The sequence below is a fragment of the Salarias fasciatus genome, chromosome 19 (genome assembly GCF_902148845.1).
Source record: "Salarias fasciatus chromosome 19, fSalaFa1.1, whole genome shotgun sequence".
NCBI classification, from domain to species: Eukaryota; Metazoa; Chordata; class Actinopteri; order Blenniiformes; family Blenniidae; genus Salarias; species Salarias fasciatus.
In genome coordinates this window covers 20,900,454-20,923,679 of record NC_043763.1, presented here as the reverse complement: position 1 = coordinate 20,923,679, position 23,226 = coordinate 20,900,454, and the positions used below count along the sequence as shown (strand labels likewise).

Here is a 23,226-nt window from a genome sequence, read left to right as displayed (position 1 = left end):
TCTGCCTTGACTCAGGTTTGAAGAAAGCAGAAAAACATCTGGAGGAAGCGTTTAAAGACTATGTCTACCCCTACCCCATGCGAATACATTGGATGTCAGGCAGTAGTTGACAAACCACCAGAGGCCCGCACTCCTTTGAATCGAGCAATTATCTGCTGTCTTTTGTCCAGAAGAGGGAGCTGAAACAGTGCTGTGAATGCTGCTGCTGACCAGACTGATGGAACTAAAGGTGTCCCACCCCAGATGGGACTCGAACCCACAATCCCTGGCTTAGGAGGCCAGTGCCTTATCCATTAGGCCACTGGGGCTTGAAAAGCTGTCTGTAATGACAAGATTTCCAAAATTTTAAGTAAAAATACCACTGTTCATTCAGACTGAAAGAGGAGACTCATATATTCAACGAACACCAAGTTCACCTTGAAACCAGACACGCCTCGACAAATTACTATTGTGAAAAGAAACTGTGCACTGCATAACGGGAAACTTTACAGAAATGACCAAAACAAGAAAGATTGACGCAGAGAAGAAAGAAGTTTATGTAAGGGCGGCAACTTTTAGGCAGCGATGTTGTGTGTCACCAGGTGGTGTCAGTGGTGGAGGAGCACAGTGGAAATCTGGACTTTCATACGTAGCACAGAACAAGTGAAGCAGTGACACCGAAAGTTTCAATGTTACTGTGTCAGTTTTCTCCTTCTCCTCACCTACTGCGTTATCATTATTCTGGAGTGCACTGATGCTTTCCTCAAAGTCCAGCAGTGGTAGACAGAGTATCTAAATGCTTCCACCAGATGTTTTTCTGCTTTTTTTGAACTATTAGGATTGTGAATAGAGCTATTGTCTGCTGTCTTTTGTCCAGAAGAGAGACTGTGATTACTGCTGCTGACAATGCTGACCTGACTGATGGAACTAAAGATGTGCCACCCCAGATGGGACTCGAACCCACAATCCCTGGCTTAGGAGGCCAGTGCCTTATCCATTAGGCCACTGGGGCTTGAAAACATACATTTTGACCTCTAAAAATCCAGTGGAAATACTAGAGTCCATTCAGACTGAAAGAGAAGACACTCACATCCTACACTAATACCAAGGTCATCTTGAAAGGGAGCACTCGCTCTCTGAGCAGCATATCATGGAGATGTTTGAACACTATGTGAGCAGATAAAACACATTGCTCGGCGCTGAGGACGGCTGGCTGCAAAGCTAAAGATCAGAGCCTGAAAATTTCTCGAAAGACTCTTTTGCGCATGTCACAGACATGTCGTCCATTTGGGAAGACACTGGATAAGCCGATTCACCCAGGGCCCATGTAAACAAGGAGAAAACTTGGATTGCATATGCGTTCAACAAAACTGTTTTCAATCAGATTGACAAGAACACACGAGTAAACTGGGCCAGTGATGGAGGAATACAGTTGCCTTCCCATCACGATACTTGACAGAGAAAGACCACTGTCAGCAGTCTCTTTTACCCAATTCTATGATTTCAATCCATTTCTCAGAGTAGAGTTTATTCTTGATTTGTTGGATAGACTATAGCAATAAAGACTCGACGAGGATGGGATTCGAACCCACGCGTGCAGAGCACAATGGATTAGCAGTCCATCGCCTTAACCACTCGGCCTCCTCGTCCACTTGACCAGTGTCCCAGTGGTTCTCATCACGAGGGTCACAACCCCAAAGAGGTCGCTGTCTTTTTTCAGTGGATAATCGGCCTGTTTCAGGATGAAAATCGATGTAGTGCCATCTATTATTAATGAGCATTCAAAGCAACCTTTTCAGTGTGTTTCAATGTTTTTGGATGCATTTCACTCCACATTTCACCGAATACAAAAGTTACTGCCCAGTGTGAACATGGCCTTAAGTCAATGTAATGACATGATTGTCGCTCAATCTTGAGCGGCGGACGGCGAGCGATGATGTGGCAAGCGGCCGGAGGGCAGCGTTTCCAGCGAAAACATCGCACGCCCGTCGACTTGCACTGCTACCCGTTGCCGCCTGCCGCTCGACGATCACTGCCCGTCACCTGCTGCTTCATCGTTCGCCGCTTGTCACTCGAGTTGAATTAATTGAACAGTACAAGCGAATTCGCGCCAGGACAGCTTATCAATGTGGAGGTCTTCACGGACGTGCTGATGTAGGACATGCAGGGCTCCGGCCACGCAGAAGAGTTGGCATGATGCCAAGGCGAGCGGCATGCCGCTTCTGGTGGAAACAGCGTCAGCCTGAAGTAGCGCTGGAACCGGCCGTGGTCCAGGCGCAGTTCCTGCAGAAGACGGTGGAACTCACCGAGCGCATACCGCCTCCGTAGGGCAGCGTGCATCCAGAAGCGATGCCGGCGCCTCGCTCGCAGCCGGAGCGAACTTCCCATGCCAAATACAGAGCAGCGATGGTGGTGGGCGAAGCCTTCTCAATCTCAGTCTTTATTTGTAAAAGCACTTTTCATATTCATAAAAACAACGCAAAGTGCTGAACAGTAAAAACAGCCATGAAAACAAAAAAAGAGCAAAAACCGCACCATCGATCAGTATGCACAGAGAGAGAGAGAGAGAGAGAGAGGGAGAGAGAGAGAGAGAGAAAGTCAGCCGAGTGCACACAGGACTCACGGCGTAATGATCTGATCTCAACCCGCTGGTCCTGCACGAATATTACTGCAATGTGAAGATGTTCCATGCCTTGAGCCCCTCTTGTGCTCAAATTATCCGATATGCAAGTTACTGCCGAGTGTGAACACGCCCTAATGGAGTTTGGAAAGCTGCTCCAGAATTAACTTGAACCATGAGAAAGCCATCAAAGAAACACCGAGGTCAGGGGGTAATCTATACATCAGTAGCGGTCCACAGGGTTGTATGTTGTGTCAATTCGTCCAGAAGAGGGTTCTGATTCACCACTATCAATACTGTTGACTTGAATGATACAACTAAAGACGTGCCACCCCAGATGGGACTCGAACCCACAATCCCTGGCTTAGGAGGCCAGTGCCTTATCCATTAGGCCACTGGGGCTTGTAGAATCATAAAAAAAAGTCCTGTAGTCACACCGGGCTCACACTGGATAAGGTGCGGCTCCGGTCCGGACACCACAACTAATCAGTAATCATTACCCCACAAAAGGATTATATAGAATGAGCACAAGAACTTTGAGAGCCTGCTCATATGAGTCATTTAAGTAAGACACTCTGCACTGACAACAAAGCTGAACTTTTACCACAGCACAACAGAAAGGTAATGTTTCGTGGCCTTTTTTTCTGTGAAGAGCCCAGATAAGGTTATCTGGTTATCTTTTATTTTGTAAATATTGTTATTATTTATTTCCTGACTTTTTTTCTCTGTTAAGATCCCGGAAAGGGTTATTAATATTTGGTTATATATGGCTGATCACGGAACCCCATCAGAGTTATGTTAGTTCTGTGTAAACCAGTTATGTGGCCGTCACAGGAAAACGTTTTTTGACCCCTGGCCTAAAGGGCCTGCATCAAATCCAGTAGAAACACCAGTGTTCATTCAGACTGGAAGAGAGGAGACTGGCATACCCAACTGTTTAACTTGAAACATGACATGCCACGATGAATTACTAATTTAAAATAAACCTATACACCGCAGTATGGTAAATTTAGCACAAATGACAAGAATAAGAAAGATTGATGCAGAGGGAAATAAGTTTTCGGAAAGACAGAAATCCAAAACACGCTTGGGCTTCAACAAGAAAACAATGTTTGTGTTCAATGTTATGAAATTGTATTACTGATGCAGTACAGCTGATATCTACTTTCACAGAAAAACATCACCGCTAACAAGTGATTACAAGCCCAATTCTATGACTTTGATCTGTCTTTGAGAGTTGAGATTCATCGTGACTTGTTGGATATAACTAGTAATAAAGCTAGGGCTGAACGATATGGGCAAAATTTCATATCTCGATATCCATGCCAGATATCTCGATATCGATACGATATATTACAATGGATTCAGTGAAAGTTAAGCATTTTTCAGAAAAATAAAAACATACAGGGCATGAAATTCGTCAAAATTTTAACAGGCCCTCCAAATTTTTTCAGCAGGTCATCAGAAAATTTTAAGAGGTCCTCACAAGTTTTAACAGGTCCTTAATTTTCAATTTTGTAAAATGCTGATCAAAAACAGGATCCAACAATAATTTTTTAATTAAACTGTTGTATTTTGTTGTGCTTGTTTAGTTCTGTTTATATCTATTTGCTGCACTGTGTCTGGGATGGTATATCTTCTTATGCTATATGGCCCACCCCAAGTTGCAAATTTATAAAATGATTTTTAATTATTTTGGTGCAGGTATGCATGTTGCTAATTGCTGATTGAAGCATCCCAGCTTTGACAAGTTCCTTTGGTGGTGGTGGCACATTAACCCTAGAATCCAAACCAGCACAAATCACATTTCATATAATGTAGTTGCACCCAATTGAAACAAAGTATTTTAGCTGAGATCCTGCTGATGGCTGTGAATGTTAGTGTCGGTTCTGATTCTATTCAGTTCTTAATCTGACCAGGTTTTGTCTCTGTATGTATCAGACCCTGGAGGACCTCTCTCACTGATGTTCATTGATGTTGTTCTGCAGCTGTGACTTCCTCATTCAGGGGTGGAGAACTGTAGTATCGCAGTAAACCAATAACTGTTTCGGCAGATTTGCATGTTTACAGTTACTACTGTTTACACCCATTGCTGTCATTGTGTTCTGAAGTATTTGTTGTTCGGAGTTCACGGCAGCGCCTGAATCCAGCAGTACCTCCTTCAGTCCAGCAGAGGGCGCATTGTGATTGTTGATGCACAGTGCAGCGTGAAGCACAGAGAAGAAGAATGCAAAAATGGAATCCCAGAGTTACGAGGCGTGTTGGTTATGATTGATTCATTAAAAGAGAAGCAACGCAATTTCATGATAAAAAAAGGACCTACTGATATGGCACCTAAACTGGCGGAGATTCCATCTCAATTGGTCCTCGCCGCCATTTTATAGGGAATTTCGCGCCCTGATAATACAAAAGGATGTAAAAAAAAAATGCAGTTTTTTTTATGAGAACTCACTGCCACTACCACCAAATTCGTATGTGCAGATTCTGCAGCCGCCCTCTCTTCAGCTCTCATGTTGTTGTTTGCTTACTCTCTGCTGCGTGTAGCACATGTGAGTGTGTGGTCTCCGTCTCCCGCCTGCCCCTCCCTCTGATGTTTCTCATTGGCTGCCATCAGCTGTCAACCAGTAAACGAGGTTTGTGGTTGGCTGGCCTGACCTGTGCACCGGCAAGCTTACATGCAGGGCAAGCAGGGGAACTTTTGATATCGTCGATTTTGAGAAACTAACGTCCTGAATGTTCATATCCCGATATCGATATGATAACGATATATCGTTCAGCCCTAAATAAAGCCTCGACGAGGATGGGATTCGAACCCACGCGTGCAGAGCACAATGGATTAGCAGTCCATCGCCTTAACCACTCGGCCACCTCGTCCTCTTCGCCAGTGTCCCAGGGGTTCTCATAACGAGGGTCACAACCCCAAAGAGGTCGCCATCTTTTTTCAGTGGATAATCGGCCTGTTTCAGGATGAAAATCAATGTAGTGTGGTCTATTACTAATGTGAATTCACAGCAACCTTTTCAGTGTGGAGAAGAAACTAAATGTTTTGGATGCATTTCACTCCACATTTCACCGAATACAAAAGTTACTGCCCAGTGTGAACATGGCCTTTAGTCAATGTAATGACATGATTGTCGCTCAATCTTGAGCGGCAGACGGCGAGCGATGATGTGGCAAGCGGCCGGCGGGCAGCGTTTCCAGCGAAAACATAGCACGCCCGTCGACTTGCACTGCTACCCGTCGCCGCCTGCCGCTTGACGATCACCGCCCATCACCTGCTGCTTCATCGTTCGCCGCTTGTCGCTCGAGTTGAATTAATTGAACTTTACAAGCGAATTCGCGCCAGGACAGCTTATCAGTGTGGAGGTCTTCTTGGACGTGCTAACGTAGGGCATGCAGGGCACCGCACCATCGATCAGTATGCACAGAGAGAGAGAGAGAGAGAGGGAGAGAGAGAGAGAGAGAAAGTGAGCCGAGTGCACACAGGACTCACGGCGTAACGATCTGATCTCAACCCGCTGGTCCTGCACGAATATTACTGCATTTGTGAAGATGTTTCGTGCCTTGAGCCCCTCTTGTGCTCAAATGATCCGATATGCAAGTTACTGCCGAGTGTGAACACGCCCTAATAGAGTTTGGAAAGCTGCTCCAGAATTAACTTGAACCATGAGAAAGCCATCAAAGAAACACCGAGGTCAGGGGGTAATCTATACATCAGTAGCGGTCCACAGGGTTGTATGTTGTGTCAATTGTCCAGAAGAGGGTTCTGATTCACCACTATCAATACTGTTGACTTGAATGATACAACTAAAGACGTGCCACCCCAGATGGGACTCGAACCCACAATCCCTGGCTTAGGAGGCCAGTGCCTTATCCATTAGGCCACTGGGGCTTGTAAAATCATAAAAAAAGTCCTGTAGTCACGCCGGGCTCACACTGGATAAGGTGCGGCTCCGGTCCGGACACCACAACTAATCAGTAATCATTACCCCACAAAAGGATTATATAGAATGAGCACAAGAACTTTGAGAGCCTGCTCATATGAGTCATTTAAGTAAGACACTCTGCACTGACAACAAAGCTGAACTTTTACCACAGCACAACAGAAAGGTAATGTTTCGTGGCCTTTTTTTCTGTGAAGAGCCCAGATAAGGTTATCTGGTTATCTTTTATTTTGTAAATATTGTTATTATTTATTTCCTGACTTTTTTTCTCTGTTAAGATCCCGGAAAGGGTTATTAATATTTGGTTATATATGGCTGATCACGGAACCCCATCAGAGTTATGTTAGTTCTGTGTAAACCAGTTATGTGGCCGTCACAGGAAAACGTTTTTTGACCCCTGGCCTAAAGGGCCTGCATCAAATCCAGTAGAAACACCAGTGTTCATTCAGACTGGAAGAGAGGAGACTGGCATACCCAACTGTTTAACTTGAAACATGACATGCCACGACGAATTACTATTTTAAAATAAACCTATACACCGCAGTATGGTAAATTTAGCACAAATGACAAGAATAAGAAAGATTGATGCAGAGGGAAATAAGTTTTCGGAAAGACAGAAATCCAAAACACGCTTGGGCTTCAACAAGAAAACAATGTTTGTGTTCAATGTTATGAAATTGTATTAGTGATGGAGTACAGCTGATATCTACTTTCACAGAGAAACACCACCGCTAACAGGTGATTACAAGCTTCTATGGCTTTGATCTGTCTTTGAGAGTTGAGATTCATCGTGACTTGTTGGATATAACTAGTAATAAAGCCTCGACGAGGATGGGATTCGAACCCACGCGTGCAGAGCACAATGGATTAGCAGTCCATCGCCTTAACCACTCGGCCACCTCGTCCTCTTCACCAATGCACCAGTGGTTCTCAACAGGAGGGTCACACCCCCAAAGAGGTCGCCATCTGATTTTCAGTGGATAATCAGTGTGGTCTATTACTAATGTGAATTCACAGCAACCTTTTCACTCTGGAGGAGAAACTAAATGTTTTTGGACACCTCCAACTGAGCATATTCAAATAAAAACATTGAATTTGATTTTTTTGCTGAGGACAGATTAATTGAGCTTTAATTTTTAATAATTTTTTGTCGGGTGAGTCGTCACAGGGACGGCCTGTGATCACTGCTTTCACTGCCTGAGCTCACTTACTTATTTCAGCTCTGAATGTTTTTTTTCCAAAACTTCACAGGTGAATAGCAGGAAAAGAGCCCATTTAGTAAAACAAACAAAAAACAAACAAAAAAAAAAATTATCATCAAGCACCAACACAATTTGACGAAGTACTTTTTATCTTTATCTTTAAAAATCTCAAACCTATAACGTGCAGTGTAAACATATGTCCACCAGAGGGAGCCAAAGACCAACAAATGCCCCGCAACAATGAGATATATTGATTTGATATTGACATCCATAGTTATTTTTGCATTTAAAGATAAAGACCAACATTTATTGAGCTCCCAGGGTTAAAATATTCTGTATTCAGCACCAGTATAATTTTATCTTTATTTTTTTTTAAACATGTAACAGTCACAAAACAAATAATAATGCTCCTTCACTTTGTTCCCCTCTTCCTCCCTGTCTGTTTCTTCTTTTGCACAATTACATCAAATATTTACTGAAAATGTAGTGGGGATCACTGTGGGGTTGTGACCCTCATGTTGAGAACCACATTCACACAGGTTAAGTGGACGAGGTTGCCAAGGAATAATCTCAACTCTCAGAAACAGGTAAAACAGGTAAAAAGGAGATTCAGGGGGGTTATGATTACAAGGGAAACCTCAACTTCAAAACCAGGATCGATAAACTGCCATGAAAGAAATGTGCACCTCAGTCAGAGGACTGATGAGTTTCAACAAACTCAGTCCAACAATGTCCTAACATGACTCGGTTTGAAAAAAAAAAGGCTCAGACTGATCATTATCAACAAGTACAGAAATAAAGACCTTTCGTGAATTTATATGAGCGTCTGTAACACTGGAAATACTACGGTACATGATCATATGATTGTATATTTTGTCTGAATGAATTTATGTATCTATAAATATATTTCATGTGTGTATGATATCTGTCACCTATATTAGATGATATTCTTACTATGTTTACATGTATGCTCTGAGTGTTTGGGAATCAGAGATACCTGCATACAGAGCCATGTGATGCTGAGACCCGAGTCTGTGAGTCGTCCAGCCGCAGTGAACCCTGGATCAGGAAGCTGCAGTTCAGACTTTCAGTCCCAGCTAGATGCTCCATCATTTCCTTGATGTTGATATTGTCTGCTTGAAAAATCAAACAAACAAGCAAACAATACAATGCAAAATCCCAATTCTCATTTCCAGCAGAGTCATTCACTTAAAGCATTTTCCTCACTATAAATGGCCAAACCCTTCAATCTACATCACAACATATGTGATTATTCATGTTTATTAGAGTGCAGAGAGTTTTGAGAGTTTATTAGAAGTGGTGCAAAACAAATATATCCATGGATATTAGGCTGCATGTTTAATGTTGCTGATGTACAAACTGAAGCACAATTCAAGTGTTAATATGCCTGGAAGTCCAGCAGGACTGCTGGCCAGTGGAAAATTCCTCTGTCTCACTCTGTCCACTGTGTGATTCTGTGGCATATATTTTCACATTTAGGACAGGACAGAGAATAAATAAATAAACAAAAATAAACCAAGCCAGAGGACAACATCATTGAGGTGCGCAGGGTTCAACAAATTTATCAGACACTACCCAATGGAAGCTTCATGCTAGATTAATGGTAATTATTCATTGTTGTGTAGTAGATAATCCAATTTTACATTTAGTTCTTACAATAAAAATGTTTTTTTTAATGTGAAATGGAATCACTGATATTTCAAACGTGTCCTTTCACATATAAACAAACTAATATCATGAAAACGCACATTGCCTTTTGATTAAGCTTCGAAATTCAAGTTATTTGCTCAATTCATTTGTGACCGCTGTTGAGAAATGGTTGGAATTTGGGTATGAAAGTATGCATTTATTTTGTTATGTGGGACGAACGTGAAGTAAAAAAGTGAAAATCACCCCAAAACCTTTGTTGGACATAATGTTGTTCACAAACACGAAAGAGACACGAATTAATAGCAAAACTACGAAACAAATGTATGCATAGTGGCCAAAGCATAACAGAAAATGTCAGTAAACATGTTAAATAGCAACACGTGTATTACAATTTAACACATCACAGCAGTAAAAGTGACTTACCGAAGAGGAGGCGCGAGATGACCACGAGGCGACACAATTTAACACCAATATATTTGAAAAATAAGCAATACGAAGCACTACAAAGATTAAGAGAGAAAAAAAAAACTCTGGGATACGTGTTTTTTTTTTGTCGTCCTCATGGACATTGCAGCCACACGCAGGTCACCCAGACAATGTTCTATTCCCTTCGTAAGGCCATTACATAGCCTTTCCCACGTTTCTGATGGTCCGCGAACGCACCACGCCTCCCTTCTTTGTATACAGGAAGTCATCCTGCTCCCACGTGACAGACAACAAGTTGAAGGGTGCTCGCCTTACCTGACCGTGTCGACGTCTGCGGGTTGATCTCCGGCATGGGTATCGAGGCATGGTACATGGACAGCTCTGATGAGGACCAGAGGAAGCCCCACCGACTGCAGCCGAACCAGGCGGTGTCCCTGGAAGAGCTGAAGCAGCTCGGGGTCTGTTACTGGAAGGTAGGAGGCTCTCTCCGCATGTTTCCACCGTGCAGCTCAGCTGTTCCCTGCAGTCTGAATTTACTTTACTGAATTTCTTACTTTGTTGCATGACGAAGTGCATCTTTAAAGGCGTTTCTGAAACTCAACGGGGTTCCACAAGGCCCGTATTTGGGTCCACTGTCATTCACTTTCCACTTTTAAGTTAATAATTTATCCCTCAACATTGCTTCATAATTGTTTTATAATTATGAAACAAAAGTCTTTTTTTTTTAGATTTTAACAGCAAGACTGGCAGATTGATTTTTTTTTTGTTTTTTGTTTTTTTTTTGTAATTGTACTGTAGCTGAATGCTGATATCTATGAGAATGATCCAGCTCTGAAGCAAATCCGTGAAGACCAGGGTTACTCCTACATGGACATCATAACCATCAAGAAGGACACACTGCCAAACTATGAGGAGAAGGTGGGCTGCATGAGAACAGGGCCCACCCCTGGTAAAATGTATTTTTATTGTTTAACAGTAATGAGAAAGTATTTATTAGCTGTAGCTGGCTGTTCAAGAAAAATATATGACAAAATTCTAAAGATCTGATTTATATGACTGAACTTAATATCACTGTCTGTCTTCTAAATTGGTTTGTGTTTTCCAGTTGAAGATGTTTTTTGAGGAGCACCTCCACCTGGACGATGAGATCCGTTACATCCTGGACGGCCAGGCCTACTTCGACGTCAGGGACAAGAAGGACCAGTGGATCAGAATCGCCATGTCCAAGGGAGACCTCATCACCCTGCCGGCCGGCATCTACCACCGCTTCACCCTGGATGAGACGGTACGTACGCCAGCTCCTGATGTCTTTGGAGGGAGCCGTTTTGTGTGTAATGTGTCATGTAATCATCTTCAAATTCAATATTGTGTGTCCTGCTGAAAAAGGCAGATCATGAATCTGCAGAGGAATTACATAATTCCATTACATGCTGCGTCACTACGAGCACCCTCGATGCCAGACTTGATTACATAACGGAGGGGCAAAGCTCTCCGAAGTGAAGCCACATTAGAGTTTTCAGGCTGAGTTAAAACTTCCAAATGTCTTAAACTTAACACTAATGACACGGCAGGTCCTCGCAGAACTGTCCCAGGTGAAACTTGTGTTTGCTTTTCTTGTGAATGTACTTAGGATTTCAGTTTACCTCCAGGCTGTAGCTTCTTTGTTTTCACCGGTTCTTCATCTGAAGTCCAGTTTCATCTGTTTGCTTCCCAGAACTACACCAAGGCCATGAGGCTGTTTGTGGGGGAGCCGGTGTGGAAGGCTTACAACAGACCCGCCGACGAGTATGAGATCCGTCAGAAGTACGTGGCGTCGCTGCAGGGCTCCTGAGAACCCAGAGGGTCGCTGCTTAACACCTCATGTGACTGAGGAAAGCCCAACGATCAAAAATTTTAGAAAGCTCCGAGAGTGATTACAAAACAGCAACACTTCACAGGGATGCATTTTACTATTAACTTAGACAATCAGAGCTGTTTCCAATGACTTAACAAAAAAAAAAAAAAGAAAATTCCATATTTTAAACTGCATCCACTAAGGATGTGACACCTGTTAGTGAGAGGAACACACCTGCTCAGGACTGTTATGGTAGCAATAGAGAATCCTACATAATAAGAGACTAGTGTGTGTTCACGATGAAGTGTTAAGAAAATGTGAAGCTGCATCGTTTCCCTTTAACCATCACTATTATTTTTAATACTTAAACGTTTCAGAAAGCTCCAGCACTGACCAAATGTGCAGAACGTGCGGCGTCTCTGTTTTTAACACATGGAGGCTTGAAGAAAGACGAATCATTTTGGCTGTAGCATGAAAAATTCAAATAAAAAAGACATGACAAAACTTTTTAATTTCTGGGATTTGGAGTTCACAGATCACACAATCAGGAAAAAAAAGAAGCTCTAAAAAGGTGAAATAAAACCCAACTGGGTGCTACAGTGACTCACTGCTGCCACCTAAAGCACAGAAGAGACATTACTGGAAAGTGACACATTTCATTTACCTGGTTTGATTAAACATTTACTAAACACCAGATTTCTTCTCAAAGTTATAACACTGCAACTTGCCAGTCTTCTCTACCTTGTGATGCACCAGAGCTGTGATGATTCTGTTATAAGATGCACTGTTGAGCACATTTAGCTCATTTACATGAAGCAAATCCAACATGGTCAGCAGAGTAATTGACTAAATTTATGTGGGATTCCACATATTTCAGTTTGTCTGATCACTATTTTCACTACAGGATGTGAAGTGCCAGACTCACATCAACCAGCTGTATCTGCTGTTTCGTTCTACCAGTTCTGCCTTCCAACTACATAACGAATAAACTTTTTAAATCTCTCATAAAAACTTTGTTTGGTGTGTGAAAGAATCTGATTTTTGTACTGACAATAAAGCTGCTGCTCTTTTCATTTTGTGTGTGTTTTTATTCATACTATTTACCACCGAGTCACACAGGCTGATTTAGAAGAACAGTTTTATTTGGGATATAACACAATTTCTTTGAATATACATAAATATGATCAGCAAAAAATGTAAACAGAAGACAAATCAATAAAAGACTATTGTTCCATTTTAATCAAAGAAAAACAAATCAATGATATGTACAATTCTGGATTACTAATATTTTACAGTTTTTAGTGAACTGAAGACGATGCAATCTGAGGGGCTCATTATTCATTTTTTCAATGCACAGGTCAGAAACCCTGTGGACTGAAGTGGTCTTGGACTGTTAATGAAGTATTATCTGCTTTAGAATGTGCCTCGCTGGATGTGAGTTAGTCTGTCAGCACACTGACGCTGAGGATAATGCCCACGTCTCGGCTCAGGCTGGGAGCCGGCTGGATTCCTCTGGAGATCACAGGTCGTTCTCGTCCCTGAACACAAAGCTAAAATCGACACGCGCTTAGCTTAGGTTAGCACAAATACTGAAAACAAGAGGCAACGGCTGGCCTCTAACAATCAGTCTTTTAGGTTTTAAACTTTTGTAGGTTCATTTGCAAGTAAAACCAATTTCTGTAATAAAGATGTCCAGGAAAAAAAAAACCAAACCTTTCAGAACAATAACAGCTATTTTCAGCTTTTGTGCCCAAAAGAAACCTACTGATCTAATCGTGCGGAACATTGTTAAATGTTGTGATATTTTCCCAAATCAGATATATGACAGCAAATTAACCAGCTAATTTTAACCATTTATTCTTTATTTACTAATGCATATGTCCATGGATTTCATGTTCCCTTTAATAAATACATTAAAATTTAATTAGAAGAAACAAGATTTTTTTCCTTTAATTTCTGGATTTTCTGATTTTCTTTGCTGTTGCATAATTCACTTTATTAAAAAAATGCAATTCTAACTGTTTCTGATCTTTTTTTAGGCAAATAAGCCTATTACCAATAATTTATTTGTTTCTACTATTTTCATCTGAAAAAAGTGGAAACAGTATTTTGTTAGAATCTAGGAGGAATCTGTGGGGAGTCCAAATGCCATGTTCACCTCGTGGTGGATGGATGCAGTAAAGATTTTTTAATGCGCTGGAGAAGCAAGTTATCCATTCAGATTAGTTTCTGTCGGGTAGTTTTGCAGGTGTCACAGAACGAAGAGGAAAGACGCCACGGAGCACAGAAAGTGAAGGATCCAGAAGAGAGGAGCTGCTCCCAGCAAACCGAGCGGTTTGCTGCAGGATGAGGACGCTGGAGGTGATTAGCTCTCCAGCGGCAGCCTTGCTGGATCGCGCGACCTTTGCTCCGCGGGTCATGGAGGTCCCCCGGCCCTTCATTTCTCGCCTCTGCTCAGCGACTCCCAGGATTCCTTGCTTGTTGCTAAGCAACAGCCAAAGGCCCCGGTCAGGAAACAGCTTGGCGCGTGACCCCGGTAAACCTGGAGCTCCACACACTTTGGTTTTTGGTGGAATGAAATAAGACGTCATGTTTCCAGCAGTCATGCTAAGATAAGCTAAGCCTCTGAGCGGTTAAGACAACCTGAAATAATGATGTTTGAATCGAGGCAATTTTTTTGTAATAAATACAAAACTATTTAAGTGTGTGTGTGTGTGTGAGCTGCTTCAGTTCCTATTAGTGAAAGTGGAGATCCCTCTTCAGAAGAACAAGCGTGACGTGTGAACCTGCACTCTGACAACTAAACATTAACCTTCACAGATAGTGAGTTGTTTTTCCCTGTGCTGCAGCAGTAACCTCCCCCCTCTCCTCCTCCTCCCCCCGGCGTCTCAGACCAGTTTGAGGCACTGCGTGTTGAAGCTGTCGCCCTCCCGGCACGCCACGGCCTCCAGCAGCGCCTGCTTCTTCTGGGTGCTGCGGGACGACTCCAGCTCGTACATGGTGGTCAGGTTGAAGAGGACGCTTTCGTGGAGGTACAGCGTGGGGTCCTGCTGCACCAGGCCCTCCAGCTGGCCCAGGGACTCCTTCAGGCGCCCCAGGTAGAGCAAGCACACGGCGGCGTTGTTGTTGGCCTGGTCGATATGGACGCCGGGAGCGGTCGGAGAGAAAAACACGTTAGAACCATGGATGTCTAACTATCCTGATTTTAGCATTTTACCATCTTTATCAACCCTTCCTGTCAACGTGCCCAATGCAGCACCAAGTCCTCGTAATTTGACACCTACCTCACTATAATTTCACCTCCTGTATCTACAACGGATGAGCATAACAGGAAATCCTAATTAAAACCTTCGACTGGAACGTCTTTCGTAACTCTTCTACAGTATAGAGGCATGTAATTTGACCCCAGCATCATTACTGACCACCCGCCGCTGCATTCCAACATGGCTGACCGTATAAAGATTTAGGAGAGCAGGTAACATTATTAGCTTGTTGTAACGGTGCTGATAATCAAAGTGATCAGTCTTTTTATTGGCCTCTCGTACTCTGGACGGATTTATGAGCTGATACTATCCTGGATACTTTTCAAGGTGCAGCAATCAAAATAAAACATTTATAGTCCAGTTTATCAACTCAGAGGCTGTGTGTCACACTGACGTGACATTTCTGGCCATTAGCCTTTAGCGGCGCGCTCGACAATGTTAAATATTTTACAGTCCGACCGCGACGCCGTCTGGAATGAATAATCTCACCAGATTTGTAACTCCAGCTCCTCGCCTGCATTTTAAAGCAGCGGAGTGGAGGTGGAACTCACCACGGGGTTCTTCGGGTCGATTTTCAGCACTTCAGTGAAGGATGTGTGCGCGTCGCCGTAGTTGTTCTGACTGAGGTAGACGAAGGCCCTGGAAAACACACACATTCGGGAGAAGACTGTTCAGGAAGGCCCTGTGTTTCCACATGAGTCACAGTGAAACAGCAACACGAGAGGCCGGCGTGTCAAGAGCTTCCTGTTGTTCAGAGTTCCAGCCAATGTTGTATAACTGCAACAATCAAGTCTGGGACCTTTGGATGTCATTTAACTGTTACTCCACACGCTAAATTAATCTGCCTCAGCTTCTTTCTTCTTCTTTTTTTTGGGCTCCGTGCAGGAATTTCCCTCCCATTCATCTCCCGCCGCAGCGCCGAGCTCAGCCGCTCATCTTCAGTTCAAGGTCGGACTCGCGGGCAGGATTCCACTTCCTGCCAACGGTCCGGGATGAGATTGAGGCCGAGACCTTTCGAAGGCCGGCCCCCGGTTTGTTCGGACGGCCATCGATTCACACGGAGGATGTTTTGCTATGCAGGAATCTTCAGGTAGAAACAGAAAACCTCACGCAGGAAGCTGGAATTACTGGCCGCTGCCTTCATGCAGGTTTCAGGTGAATGTGGTTGTAAAAATGATGCAAATTTATCTTTATCTCAATAGCTACACGTTTTATGTGGTTATTGAGGATCTTTTCCACGATAAACAAAGAAAGAAGTTGTTTTTTTTTTGTGTGTGTGTGACTGTTTTGAGCCATTTCCTATAATCTATCCGCACGGACATTTCGAATGGCTCCAACAGTGACGTACACAACGTTTACTGTTGCCATCTGTACCATTTTGTACATCAGCAGTTCGTACATAAAACAGAACAAATAAAAACAAGCGCATGCAGCTGTTGCGACCGAGGCGTTTTGAAATGAGCATCACCTCGCCCAGTGTGGCTGCGCCGCATCCTTCGCGCCACCTCGGGCTAAAGCTGCAGAGGTGTGACCTCCTGTGCTGCATCACACCCCACCAGAGGGGAAAAAAACAAAAAACATGAATCTGCAAAAAGCCCCTGAAGACAGAGCCGTCCCCGTTCAGCAAGATCCCGAGTTCGCGCGCGGCACCGAGGCGCTAAACGCACGTGGCGCTCATACCTGTTCATTAGCACGCACGTGGTGTGACCGAGCTGGCTCCCTTTCATCTGGCAGGCGCTCTCCACATCCTGGAAGTACCTCTCCGCCGTTTTCACGTCTCCGATCTGGCAAAGAACAAAAGGCAGCGAGCGAGCGGCGCGTGAATCACTGCTCTCAGGGCAGGAGCAGAGGAACTGGATCGGAATGAAACGGACCGAAAATAACATTCAGGAATGCTCCCAAAAACATAATGAAATCATCTAAATAGAAACATTCAAATCCAAAGCATTTACAGTCATCCACCACAACAAAGTGAAACAAAGCGCAGGTAAAAAAAAAAATCTGATGATCTCCTGAATCTATAGTGACGCTGAAATGTCCTGTAGTGCTTCTAAATTAGCGAGCATCGAGGATTTCAGTCAAAGAAAACTTTGAAATGAGAATTCAAAGCACAGAAAAGCGTCCAGATCGAGCAGCGTCTCCTGCTGTGCTTTGGTTTTGTTTAAAGAACGAGCTGCTGTGATCCGCGTCTCCACATCCAATGGAGATACAGTCAGTATTAATAACACGCAGCACAACCTGGCAGCTTGGCAGGGAGGTGGAGAAGGAGCACCAAGCTGTGGGCCATCGACCATCGGCTGTGTCCACACAGCTGGTTTAAAAAAAAAAAAAAAGCATTTCGGCTGGTTTTGGTGCATTTATTCTGTTAATTCGACCGTCTGACATGTCAAGGATTTAACTCCATAAATAATCGACTGATCGAGCACAAGGCAGAGCGCACCTGGCACGGAGCGTTCATGTTATTTCTCTACGCGTTCACTGGGACGACACAGCAAGACCAACTGCATACAGTCCTGAAAACCAAACACTTCACTCATTTCTTATGACATTTGTCTCTCTTTGCTAATATCTGAACCGTTTCGACAGAACTCGGTCTGCGCTGGAGAGAAATCCGTCCGTTCAGGTGCAGACCTGCAAGAAGATCCGTCCGATTCCGCTGAGCAGCTGCACTCTCTGCTGGGGCTCGTACTGGATGATGGAGTGATAGGTCTCCACGGCCAGGACGTAGTCCTGAGGATGGAGAGGGAGGTGAAAAACACCGGGGAGGGGTGAAGGATGGACGGCAAGACGGGAATAGAGGTGAGGCGAGGTAAACAGCGGGGGGTGGAGATGGGCGGAGGGAGAGAGAGAGGAAGGGGGGGGGGAGAGAGCAGAGTTTGGACACGGAGAGAGATGGAGAGAAAGGGAGGGGGCATTAATCAAACATATGGAGTATTAGCGGGGAGATGTGACCCTCGTCCCACCTCCGCACTGTGCCGCTACGCATCGCTCACATGGTGACTGGAATGCTGAGCGGGGAGACAGGGAGAGGTCAGAGAGGAGTGTGTGTGAGCGTGTGTGTGTGTGTGTGTGAACAAAGGCTACACCTTAATGTGTCCCGGTGATCCGATGAAGCGCCGCACTCTGTCATGAACCTGCGCTGTGCGATGGGTGGGGTGTAGACTGATCTGGTATTTCACCTGACATTTGTTTCGAGTGGAGCTGCAATAATTACCTGATTAATTCGTCACTCAGACAGACTAATAATTTTGACTTTTACTATTCAGGTATACTAGGATCACATCAACTGAATAAAAAGGGACAAAACGTGATCGTGTGACGAGCGATGACCTGAAAATGCTGCGAAAGTCAAAATGTGAATGAAAACATCAAAAATAATTCCTTTATTCAGTATTTAAATGTCTTATATCTCGGGTGTGTGGTGCAGTCCCATTGGGGACCTTATGGGGGTCAAGGGTCATGTTCAGAGACCTACAGCGGTGACCTGTCTGCTGTGGGATTCAAACCTGTGAACTCTTGACCCCAACTCTAACCTCGAGGTCGCCACTGCCCTCAATACAGTGATTACAACAAAAAAGGAGTGTAGACATAAAGACGAGTAAATAATGAGGACTTGATGAGGAAAAGCGGTCGTTTCAGTCTCATTTATGAATCATTTGAACAGAAATTTGATGCTTTCAGTTCAGAAATCTGCCTTCATGAATCACTTTTAAGTTTGCTGATATATTATGCTCTTTATAACAAATAAATCCAAGCAGAGATGTGAATGTACTTTATGAGCAAATAAATGGGAAACGATGAATGAAAGTCAAATACTTTCCATGTTGGAAACTTGTGGTGTTGTTGAAAAGTGTGATGAATACATGAAAAGACAGGTTTATTCATTAAAACTGAGACTGTGTCATATGGAGGAGCTTTAAAAGCCACTGGAGCTTCAGTTTCTGACCACTAGATGGCACTGTGTTTCTCTCTCTCCATGTGAAACACACACACACACACACACACACACACACACACACACACACACACACTACTCTCCTCCTCTCTCACATTCATGATGCTCGCTCTCTCTCTCTCTCTCTCTCTGACCAAGAATCCAATTAGTGGTCAGTCTGGGGGGATTTCACTGTGAATCCTCCACCAGCCTGGCATCAGAGATCTCTGAGACTCTCCCTCACACACGCACAAACACACACACACATATGCAGGGACACATTCAGTCCACTGAGATGCACGCATGCACGCACCCCCACACAGCCACACACACACACACACCTACCTTCATCAGCAGCAGGCAGTTGGCCATGGAGTACATGACCCGGCTGAGACGAGACCTCCACAGCTTTAAAGACGCTGTGGACAGGAGAAGAAGAAGAAGAAGACAGACGGGGGATGGGGGGGTTATTCATGTTATCCTGTTTTTATTTTATTTTATTTTAGAGAAGATGACGACTGGTTTTCACTCCACCTGCTTGTTCCTCGGGCCTCCCCGTAACCCCCCCACCCCACCCCACCCCACCCCACCCCGTCTTCCTACACCACCATCCTTCTCATTAACCCCCCCCCCCCCCCCCCCCCCCCCCCCCCCCCACCGCTCGTCTCCACCAGGGTTTATTTAAAGGCGAGGTGGTGAGGAAGACACTGCGGCATACGATCGGCTCTCCTCTCAGACAGTGGAGGAGCCTGTGTGCGCTGCCTATTACTATTCACGGCTGCGTGTGTGTGTGTGTGTGTGTGTGTGTGTGCGCGCTGCTGGGGAGAACAGCTAATCACTCAGTGGGGGTCTGATGTGTGACGGCAAGGCCCAGCGTTATTGACTTGACTGTCGACTGTCTGTGTGGGTAGAGGGAGGGAGGGAGGGAGGGAGGGAGGAGAGGGAGAGGAGAGACGGAGGACACACAACGCTACGCCGCTTCCTGGGGGGTTCAGGACGAGCGGACCCCCCACCCCAGCCCCACACACACACACAAACACAAACACACACACAGACACACAGTAGTGTGTGCGTCACCCCGCCAGTTTCATCAACTCGACTGGGCTCAGCTAAACTTCACCGAGCGACTCGGAGGGATGGTGGGAAAGTTGGTGAAAGTCTGGAGAGCGGAGGAGGGGAAAAAAGAGGGCAGGAGAGGAAAAAAAAATATGTATGGAGAGAAAAAGAGAAGGAGGAAGGAAGGGAGGAGAGCTCCAGGATGACATGAGAAAAAGAGGAGAGGAGGCAAAATGAGGGTAGATGTAAACAAGAAGAGCAGAGAGGAAGAAGGAAGAAAGGAGGGATGAGAGGATGGAGGATAAAAAAATGAAGTGCTGGGAGGCAGAAGGAGGCGAGGAGACAGTGAAGAGAGGAGGAAGGAAAGATGTGAGGACAGAAAGGGAAGGAAAGGGATTAAAGTTTGGAGAGAAGGAACAAGAAGCAAGAAGAAGGGAGGAAAAAGAGAGAGAAGATGGGAAGAAATGGGAGGCAAGGAACTATGGAGAGGACAGAGGAGAGAAAAGGAGGAGTGAGGGAATAAATAAAGGAGGGGCGGAGAGAATTTAAAGGATGAAAGATGGGAGAAAAGGAATAAGACGAGTGTAGAAAGAGAGGAGAAGAAGAAGGGAGGGTGAGGGGGAGGAAACGGGGAGAGCGAGGGGAGAGCAGACGAGCAGCAGATTGCGCGGAGGTGTGTCGAGGTGAAGCCTGGTGAAATTCAGGAGCAGGTGCCGGCCCGATTTCCCCAGCACACTTGTGCAGATGTGAGTGGATTGGACGGGATTGATCTGTATTGATCTGCTTGGCGTGAAGGGCTGGAGAGAGCATTTGATATTCAGCGAGAGTGCCGAAGCAGTGAGGTGCTAAACACTTTCAGAACGCCGCACTGGTGTGTGCTCCACTCTGTGTGTGTGTGTTTGTGTGTGTGTGTGTGTGTGTCTGGATGTGCTGCAGTCCTGCACCAGGTGTGCCTTGTGTTGTGTATTGCCCACTGGGCCCCATGACCTCCTCTCTCCTCCCACAGTGTGATGCAGTCTGGGACTGCAGCCAGGTCTGGAGCCAAACGTCTGTGAGCATGGGCCTGTGTGCGTGTGTGTGCGAGTCTGTGTGTGTGTGTGTGTGTGCGTGTCCTTGCTTTTATATCCTGGGGAGGGACCAACACCTGATTGCACACTAACCCACGGGGACTCATATCACCATGGGGACAAAAAAGGTGAGACAAGTAGTAGTTACAGCTCAGGTTAGAGGAAGTCTGCGGGAAATATGTCCGTGAGAAGCTCCCATCAAGAATAGAAACAGAATGTGTGTGTGTGTGTGTGTCCTTGGTGGGGGTGTACACACGATTTGCTCATTAACCCATGAAGAGTTATGTGACCAGGGGGACGAAAATGGAAATCCCTAAGAGGGGGAGTACTACATTTTTAGATATGTTTTAACACAAAAATAAGACTCGGGTTCAGATAGTAGCGGTTATTATGATTCTATTAAATATCTTCTTTTCGGGGAATCTTTCTCACAGCCAGCCTCTGTGAAAACGTCTGGTGTACATGAGCTGTATTTAACATGACAACATGTGAATAAACTACATGAAACCATTGAAACATTGAACCTGGGTCTCGTTCTGCCATCAGGACACAGAAACATTTCATAGATGTGCGTTTCCTGGTTTTAGGGTCGCAGTGAGGACCAACACCTGATTGCACGCTGACCCATGGGGCCAAAAATGAAGAAATTAACGACATTTTAAGATGAAGCCGCAGCTTCTTTGGAGGTATAATTCAATGTATTGTCAATAAAAAAAAATAGAATTGTGTGTGTGTGTGTGCGCGCGCTTACCTTGCCTGTTCTCTTGCGTTACAGTAATCATACTGCCGTCTTCAGCCAAGCCTTTCTCCAAGTTCTCCAGAATCTGGTGAGGGAGGAGGGAGGAGTGCATGGATTCAAACTTCAGTGGGGTAATGTTGGTGCGCTGCCAGCTCTGAAATCCTTTGTGTGCGTGTGTGTGTGTGTGTGTGTGTGTGTGTGTGTGTGCGAGCATTAGCAATCTGCATATTCAATATCTCTAAAATCCGACCATATTTGGCTGTTTACACAGGTGGGCTTAAGGATTTGTATGTCTAATGTGCTTTTCCGTGGGTGTGGAGGCTTTCACTACAGCGTGTGCACATCTTTATGTTTGTCCAGAGGCGTGCGCGCAGGTATGTGTGCTACTGACGGTGAGGCAGACGGTTTTGAGGATGTGCAGGCGGTCCAGCGCCTCCTGGGGCTTGGCCAGGTACTGAGGGAGCTCGGCGTGCAGCAGCCGCATGGAGAACGGCACCATGGAGCCTGGATGGGATGGAGGGAGGAAGGAGGAGGAGGAGGAGGAGGAGGTGGAATATGTGTGAGGGAGAAGAGAAAAATAAAAACCAGGGTGGGATGAGGACATAGCAGGGGGGAGAAGAGAGGAAAAAAAAAAAAAAAGAGCGAGGGGAAGACAGGGAGAGAGAAAAGACAGAGAGAGCGAGATGAGAATATAAACCCATCCACCCACACACAGACTGCACACAGCCCTGGAGGCAGGAACCTACAGATGGCATTGAGCTACGTATGGCTGCTTATTAAACCCTCTCATCTCTCTCTCTCTGTGTGCTGCACGGCTCCATCACTCATCTCTCTGCCTCGTCCCTGTGTCTCTGTCTCTGCCTCCACATCATTCACACTGTCTCTGTCTCACACACACACACACACGCGTGCGCACACACACATCCCCGAGGAAGAGCCTATATTCAGGTGAGTCCCGGGGCTTTGATCAGGGTCTCTTTGATATTGTCATCAGATCTGAAACTCAGCTCGCCGGGTCCATCTTTGGCTGCTGCTTCTGCCAGTCGACGTATCTCAGTTTCTATCTTTCTCCTCTATCTGCTTGTGCTTTCTATCTCGCCCATCTAAAGCACACGACACACACACACACACACACACGCACACGCACACACCCTCCTGTCACACACAAACACGTACCCCAGAGTTTCCATCACTGTCCTGTGTTACACAGTTTCATCTTCATACCGGCTGTACCACGCTGACTTGGCGGGATTCATTATTCCGTCTCTGCGAAGCGTCGGTTATTTTCAACTGCTTTCCAAATTCACACTTTTGTTTCTACATTAGAATTTTGGGGAAAGAATCATGCTACGGATCGACTTTAAAGCAAAATGGAAATACTGTGATATGATACATACACTTTGGGGCAGGCTGCATGTTCTCCCTGTGCTCCCACAAAATCAAATTTATTGGCCAAACTTTTCATACTGGAATGCATGTGTGTGTTGTGAC

At 45.0% G+C, this 23,226-nt stretch overlaps 2 protein-coding genes and 7 non-coding genes across 9 annotated transcripts in view; 1 reads left to right on the top strand and 8 right to left on the bottom strand.

Moving 5' to 3' along the window:
• Positions 1 to 235: 235 nt before the first annotated feature.
• Positions 236 to 308, bottom strand: trnar-ccu (transfer RNA arginine (anticodon CCU)). Its single transcript has one exon. It is a non-coding gene; the product is annotated as a tRNA-Arg (tRNA).
• A 610-nt stretch (positions 309 to 918) lies between these two features.
• Positions 919 to 991, bottom strand: trnar-ccu (transfer RNA arginine (anticodon CCU)). The gene has a single exon. It is a non-coding gene; the product is annotated as a tRNA-Arg (tRNA).
• Positions 992 to 1,546: 555 nt separating this feature from the next.
• Positions 1,547 to 1,628, bottom strand: trnas-gcu (transfer RNA serine (anticodon GCU)). The gene has a single exon. It is a non-coding gene; the product is annotated as a tRNA-Ser (tRNA).
• A 1,300-nt stretch (positions 1,629 to 2,928) lies between these two features.
• On the bottom strand, positions 2,929 to 3,001 carry trnar-ccu (transfer RNA arginine (anticodon CCU)). Its single transcript has one exon. It is a non-coding gene; the product is annotated as a tRNA-Arg (tRNA).
• A 2,390-nt stretch (positions 3,002 to 5,391) lies between these two features.
• Positions 5,392 to 5,473, bottom strand: trnas-gcu (transfer RNA serine (anticodon GCU)). The gene has a single exon. It is a non-coding gene; the product is annotated as a tRNA-Ser (tRNA).
• Positions 5,474 to 6,418: 945 nt separating this feature from the next.
• On the bottom strand, positions 6,419 to 6,491 carry trnar-ccu (transfer RNA arginine (anticodon CCU)). Its single transcript has one exon. It is a non-coding gene; the product is annotated as a tRNA-Arg (tRNA).
• An 875-nt stretch (positions 6,492 to 7,366) lies between these two features.
• On the bottom strand, positions 7,367 to 7,448 carry trnas-gcu (transfer RNA serine (anticodon GCU)). The gene has a single exon. It is a non-coding gene; the product is annotated as a tRNA-Ser (tRNA).
• A 2,684-nt stretch (positions 7,449 to 10,132) lies between these two features.
• Positions 10,133 to 11,943, top strand: adi1 (acireductone dioxygenase 1). The gene is made up of 4 exons (XM_030116735.1): positions 10,133 to 10,315; positions 10,641 to 10,760; positions 10,948 to 11,127; positions 11,557 to 11,943. Exons 1-4 carry the CDS (start codon positions 10,193 to 10,195, stop codon positions 11,671 to 11,673), a joined length of 540 nt encoding a protein of 179 aa, XP_029972595.1. The 5' UTR covers positions 10,133 to 10,192; the 3' UTR covers positions 11,674 to 11,943.
• An 844-nt stretch (positions 11,944 to 12,787) lies between these two features.
• trappc12 (trafficking protein particle complex subunit 12) overlaps positions 12,788 to 23,226 on the bottom strand; it is a 35,127-nt gene continuing 24,688 nt past the window's right edge. The window contains exons 6-12 of the mRNA XM_030116734.1: positions 22,127 to 22,239; positions 21,748 to 21,820; positions 19,219 to 19,292; positions 17,571 to 17,669; positions 16,620 to 16,723; positions 15,491 to 15,578; positions 12,788 to 14,807 (exon numbers count right to left, since the gene is read on the bottom strand). Of these exons, the coding sequence (XP_029972594.1) occupies positions 14,565 to 14,807; positions 15,491 to 15,578; positions 16,620 to 16,723; positions 17,571 to 17,669; positions 19,219 to 19,292; positions 21,748 to 21,820; positions 22,127 to 22,239 (794 nt within the window). The 3' untranslated portion in view covers positions 12,788 to 14,564. The remainder of the gene's footprint in view (positions 14,808 to 15,490; positions 15,579 to 16,619; positions 16,724 to 17,570; positions 17,670 to 19,218; positions 19,293 to 21,747; positions 21,821 to 22,126; positions 22,240 to 23,226) is intronic.

What these genes read in the sequence shown, in the direction of transcription:
- adi1 (XM_030116735.1), top strand. Translation starts at nt 10,193, where the DNA reads ATGGGTATCGAGGCATGGTACATGGACAGCTCTGATGAGGACCAGAGG. An exon ending in TGCCAAACTATGAGGAGAAG is followed by an intron (nt 10,761 to 10,947) that starts GTGGGCTGCATG and finishes TGTGTTTTCCAG; the next exon opens with TTGAAGATGTTTTTTGAGGA. An exon ending in GCTTCACCCTGGATGAGACG is followed by an intron (nt 11,128 to 11,556) that starts GTACGTACGCCA and finishes TTTGCTTCCCAG; the next exon opens with AACTACACCAAGGCCATGAG.